Source organism: Nestor notabilis, unplaced genomic scaffold, assembly GCF_000696875.1.
Source record: "Nestor notabilis isolate BGI_N333 unplaced genomic scaffold, ASM69687v1 scaffold1735, whole genome shotgun sequence".
Taxonomy (NCBI): Eukaryota; Metazoa; Chordata; class Aves; order Psittaciformes; family Psittacidae; genus Nestor; species Nestor notabilis.
The window spans coordinates 56455-62754 of record NW_009928600.1 but is presented as its reverse complement, the minus strand read 5'-3'; the positions used below and the strand labels follow the sequence as shown (position 1 = coordinate 62754).

The 6300-nt window shown below is 42.8% G+C and overlaps 1 protein-coding gene across 1 annotated transcript in view; it reads left to right on the top strand.

The window, feature by feature from the left end:
• The first annotated feature begins 4344 nt into the window (after positions 1 to 4344).
• Positions 4345 to 6300, top strand: part of MAPKAPK3 (mitogen-activated protein kinase-activated protein kinase 3) — a 13661-nt gene continuing 11705 nt past the window's right edge. The window contains exons 1-2 of the mRNA XM_010014560.1: positions 4345 to 4556; positions 5395 to 5459. Of these exons, the coding sequence (XP_010012862.1) occupies positions 4345 to 4556; positions 5395 to 5459 (277 nt within the window). The remainder of the gene's footprint in view (positions 4557 to 5394; positions 5460 to 6300) is intronic.

The window sequence follows — 6300 nt, the reverse complement described above, 5'->3', positions numbered from 1 at the left end:
GTGACAGCTACATGGAAAGAAGAAAGAAAGCAAAAGAAGTTAGACATTTACCCACTTACGCCTTTTTAGTTTTTACCCCAGCTAGCAAAATAAATAAAGCTACACTGAAGAGCCTATATATCAGTATTACATGCTGAGTATCCCTAGGAATGAAAGTTTCTGCTGTCCCATTTCTGTTTTAATAATGGGAAACCTTCCTGGGAGGAAGATAGTGTAGAGATTATAAAACTGCTTGTTTGCTGAAGGGGGAGTTCAGATTCTGGAAGTGGTGCAAGTAAGTAAAAGTCACTTGCAGTGTCAGGTGCTGCTTTAACGTGGCATGTGCAGTAGATGAGAGCTGAGGCTGTAACAGTTCCAATACAAGCACTGCAACTCTTTGGAACTAGGAGGAATTGCTGAAGTTTAAAATCAATAAAAGGCATATGTGGGGGTCTTAATCCCCTCTGTAGGGAACAGAGAGCAGGTGTAATAATAATCTGTGTAACCCACTAGTGCATATTAAAGTCACTGAGAAGTCACTGCTTCCTGTCCTCAGCCTGTTTCATACCCATGCCCAAGGATATCTTCTCTCTCTGTTGCTACAATTTCAGAGTCCATAAAATCACTTGCCACTCCCTGGAGTCCATAGAAAGCTATTTTCTGTATATCAGACTGTTACGGTATGAGGATTCCTGCTATCCTTCCTTGCTTACACAACACTGAAGCCATGGAAAAACGGTTAGAAGATGCTGTGTTGCTTTTTAGTCTGGTCTCTTATTTTCTATCAGGACATTCTGCAGAGGGAGGTTTCACAGAGCTGGGTAGTTTCTTTCTGCGTGGGGTCACTAACCTGAGCTAGGCCATTACCCCAGAACAGTGAGATGAGGCCTCCCTCCACTGCCCAGGCCCTGAATTACCAGGGCATCCTGGGCAGCCTGCTGGTGCCTGCACCACTGACCCTCAGAAGCAGGCTGAGCACACCCTATGGCTCAGCTCTCTTCCCTCTCCAGCTTTTTTAGATACTAAGAAGAGTTGTGTGAATCATTAGGACTTAGAGCTCTTGTACTTTCTTGCCTTTCATCACCTCTGGTTTTGATGATCTCCCTGTGAGTAGCTGTTAATACTTCATCTGCTTTTTTTAGGTTCAGTAATGCTGAGCTCCAGCAAAAATACAGTTTTCTACTGTGCGGTTCCTGTTCCAGACTGTGTTGTTTGACTACAGACGTGGGCATCCCCATGATGCGATGCAGAGGCTGCTGTGCCCTGTACATGGTGTCACTGATGTGACTTCCTGAAAAGCTTGGAGAATTGATCATGTCTCCTGGGTTTGTCTTGTTTTGAAGTTAGATCAGTTCATGATCCTGCCCACAGCCCATCATGACAAGCTGTGACTCAGCTGAACTGTGTGGGAATTCAAGGGGGATGACTGGAGACTCCTTGAGCTGATAGTGTTTGACAAACCAGCGTGAACCAGCAGTGCTGCGAAACTTACCTGAAACTGGGTTTGTTTAGAACTACCTCTGCACTTGTGTTGAATGTCAGGGGCAACCTGGTTGTAGTCTGCTCAAAGCTGTTGCAGCAGTAGAAGCACAGCCTCTCTTCAGGCCCAGGAAGATGGCAGAATGTCCATTTATGTTCTTTGCAAGGGTGTTAAATACTGCAGGGCTAGACTTTCAATCTGTGGTTTTAAATCATCCCCTAAATTCTATAGGAATTGGTGTTTTCAACCCTGCCTGGCTTTCATTTTACAGGTGTCTGCATCTTTAAGATGTCTTAAAAGGTATAGTTATGGCTTCCAGTTTTAGACATAAGGAAAAGATTTAACTTATTTTTAAGGCTTAGAAGGAGAAATCCAAAGGTTAACAGTTGGTTGATATATCAGATGTTGCTTGGTATGAGTATCTGCTCTTTATTTTTGCGTTTCCTTTTCTCTGCTTCTCCAGGTGTCATCTTGACATGAGTACATTCAAACTTGGCACTAAGGAGTACATGAAACTTGCTTTTAGGGATGGAAAAAAGAAACTGCAGCATCCTTGTGTGTATTGAAATGCCTTGTAAAAGCTCTTATAAAGTGAGAATTCTGTGAAACAATTTTCATAAGCACTTGGTACAAACATGAAAAACAACACCTCTGCACACTGTGTAAGCACAGGATACACAGCTTATAGTGCAGCTAATGTTTGTAAAGAGAATGGTTATGTCTCATTAGTAGCACAGGATAGGTGAGAAAGTTTTTGAAGCTCAGAAGTGGCATTAATCCAGTAACATCCAAGCAGTAAACTCTGTAATGCTTTTCTAAACAGCCTGGTTAGTCCTGAGGGTGTTCGGGCTTTATTGTTGCACACATAATTTAATGAACTTTTAAAAGAGACCTCTAGGCAACAGCCCAAACTCAGAAGGGCAGAGGGGAAAATGCTGATAGACAGTCCCACTGAGCTAGAACACAGTGGCTGTGAAGGAAAAGCTGCTGAATGGGCTGATGGCTGAAAGAAGTAAAGCAACTGGCTTGGACTTGCTAATGGCCTTTTTGTCCAAATTGGAGTCATCTCTTTCTTTAGGAAGTTATTTGTGTTGGAAATCAGGCCACAGCCAGGCTGGAGCAGGAAGGAAGAGGCGGATAGTGATCTCAGAAGGGTGTGCTTTGGGTGCAGAATGACAGCTGTGGAAGAAGTAGGTTGGCTGCGAGGGCATTGAACTTGGCAAGAAAGCTTCTTCAGCTCCTTGCACTGCTGCAAATCTGGCGTTATGCTGGAGCGTTTGGAGCAGAGCTGAGGGAGCCTGCAGGGTGGTCACGGTGCTGGAGCTCCCGGCCCATGCAGTGCTCCTGAGGCCACTCGTCCCCTCCTGCAACCTCTCTGTGCTTCACAAAAACGCAGAACTGTGTGCTCAGCAGGGGAGTACTTGTCACCCTTTTCCTGTTCCAGCCTGGAAAAGAGAAGCCTCTTACCTTCCATCCAAGTGGTTCCCAAGCACTTCCCCAGCATTTTGTGACATATTACAGGCCTTTACTGCCTGGTTATGGTGTCTATTGCTGAAAAGGACATTGAAGCAGCACTGTAAGTTTTGATTTGTGGTTTATTTTGGTTTTTTTTTTTCTTTTAGCTTCCCCCCGCCCCCCTCTCCAGTGATGCAAATTTTATTGGAGTCAATAAATAAACCAGAGTTTGGAGCTTCCTTCCTGTGACCTTTACATTTCCCTGTATTGAGAGGTGCTTGTGACACCATTTGTGCCTTAGCTTGGCAATTGGGTAGGAAAGCAATCCTGGTCTAATTCATTGGTCCCTAATGGCAGGTTACATGTTAATACTTGTTTCCAGCAATTACACTGTAGTCGTGTTTTGACTGAGACCTGACAGCAAACAAGGGTGAGAAGAGCTTCTGGCCAAGGCCTAATAGTGCAGCAATGATACTTTTTGTTATCTGTTTGAAAACAGTGTCATTGTGTGTCCCCCAAAGTTGTTGTAGTCCTTCTCCAAGGCAAATAGATCAGACATTATTGTTCTTGGCTTCTTTTTTATTCTCTTTCAGTGCATTTAACGATGCTTTATATAGCATCAGTTTTGTTGCTACTCCACCATTACAATTATCATTACTATAAGGCATGAAGTACCAAACTCAGATCACAGCTGTATTGTGTAGGAACCATACAAATGTACAGAAAAGAAGTGTTACTGATGTCTAGAGAGATGATGCAGATGAGAAAAGGCATGATTCAGCACAAAAGCTCAGTTGCAGGGTTTGATGCAGAGCAGTTCTCAAATAGGCAAGGACCTCTTGTGTACAACCTTGTGCGCATTTCTTGTGGACAAGGTTGCAGAATCAGGAAAGATGAGCTCTTACCTCCCCTCTAGAGATTAGTGCCTTTAAAATAACCTGGCCTTGCATGTGACAGAGAAAAGTGTTCAAGCATCTTGATAAAGATCCCGTTCTGACCCTGATGGGCTCAAAAATTTGCATAATATTTAAGAAGCACATTCAGAGTCAGTGTGAAAGTCATCATTGTTTTAAATCTCACTGAACTGAAAGGATCTGCAGTGCACCTGGAAGTCTCTTCTCCAGGCAGGTGGGAGGGTTATTGTCCTTAGCAGAGGGATTCTTCTCTGTTTGCAAGGTCCACAAACAAGTTGGAAAAAAATTGTGGTTTCCCATCCAGTGGTGGGAGAAATAGGTCTGTCCTCATCTCCGATTCAAGATCTCTTCTCACTGCCACTAAAGGTCCTTCCAGTTCCAAGGGACCAGTTGTTTCTGTGTTCCTCAATCTAGGAAGTTGGACAGCCCAGAGATAATGGAAGTCTTGTGATGGATTGTCATCCTTTGGCTGGAGAAAGTGCTAAAAGTAGCCTTTGCTACCATCTTTGAGCTCAAATGAATGTAGGTGCCGATTTAAAGCAGAATGATGCTGGCTCACTGACATTCCTCTCTCCTGTTTCTTTACAGCTCCTGTATGACAACCCAAAAGCCCGTCAGGAAGTAGAGTATCACTGGCGAGCGTCAGGGTGTCCCCACATTGTCCATGTCCTGGATGTTTATGAGAATATGCATCATGGAAAGAGATGCCTCCTCATTGTCATGGAATGGTATGGACCAGCAGCAGCCCCCACCAAGCACTGCCCTTTGTGGGGGTGGAGGGAATGGGAGAAGATGTTGGCTTGGGTGGCAGTTGGTTGAGCTTTCTCAGCAGTGGGATTTGGGTTTGCAGGGCAAATCTTTCGCTGTCTTTATGGAACTGGTAGGGAAACATATAGCTGCTCCAGCATCTTGTATGAGGGAAGAATGAGGAACCTTAACTGAAACTAAGTTTTCCTTGTACTCCATGTCAATTGTTCTTGTTAAAGCATTGACTAATTAATACAGTCTTAAAAGATATGTCTCTACAAATATGATGTGGTTTGATTGTGGTTGTCATCAGTTTCAGATGTAAATCCAGTAATCTGACATGTTCCAGTTGGCTATTATTTTGACTGACCTGTAATACCACAGTTAATAGTCTTCACTGGGGACAAATTGATAATAATTCTCAGTATCTTTGCTTCCTTCTTTTTTTTATCTTCCTTTCCAACCTTTCCAAAAAAGCAAGATTACTATGAGCCTCCCAGTGCCAGCGTATCTGACTTCCCAGCCATGTGTGTCATGTTCCTTGTGACTGGGTACATCAAACTGAAAGCATCAGAACTCCTTGGTCTTATTTAGTTTTCAGTTTATTGTTACTGTTTCATTTCCAGTTTATTCCATATCAGAATGGCTTTGTGCATTGATTCAAATGAATGTGATGTTCAGGAAACATTGGCACAGGAGGCAGCATGTAATCTTTTGTAATCTGTTCCTGCCATGGTGATTATATGGATGCATAGTCAGATGTTAACTTGATCTTTTCTGCTCTTGTAAGGTGGGGGTTTTTTGTGCTCTTTGTTTCAGCATGGAAGGAGGAGAGCTGTTTAGCAGGATCCAGGAGAGAGGAGATCAAGCTTTCACTGAGAGAGGTGAAAATTACAAGTTTAAAACCGAAGTTTCTGAAAGATTGATTCTCTCTTTCTCTGTTCCCTTGCTTAGTTCCCTTACAGGAATTTTATGTTGATATTTATTTGGATATGTATTTATTTTCTGTTGAACTTTGTATGAAAGTTATTTTTCAAAGTTCCCCAAAGTCAAGAATTACCAGAAATGACCAAGTTGAGGCACAATGTGGAAGATTTAGAGGAAAACTTCATACAAATCTGCTCAGCTTCTTCATTTCTGAACCACCACAGCCTCTGTTGCTCAAGTCCCTGGTCTCCTGCCAGACCACCTCTAACATGATCAGCACAGCTCCTGCTGTGATTTCTCTTCTGGCTGCCCCTCAAGCAGCACCACTGTGCACAGCTATACTGTGAGGTGATGAACATAATGAGCAAATCACTTTTGATGAAACATCTCTTAGTCAAGGGTTTTAAGTACTACTTGAAAGGAAGTGTTATTAGCCATACTGTAAACAAGTCTGCTTATCTAAACAGGGACTATGTGCAAATTGAAAGACCTGCTATGAGTCACTGCCAGAGCTTGCAATAGAGTAGTCTTGCCATTTTTATTCTCTTAGCTATTTATTATTTGCAGCACAGGTGTACTTGACTGTGATTCTCCTTGTCCATTCACAACAGACAAAAGCTTGTTTCTGCTCAGGAGTAAAAATATTAATGTTTGTAACTAGCATCCTGACAAAATGAACTAAAATTTACACCTGAACTTGCAAATTACTGTGGCTGTTTTGCAAGTCTGGTGTAGATGTCAGGGATTTTTTTTGATCCTGTGTTTTCCAGCCTGGGATGAATCCTTTAAGTGGTATTA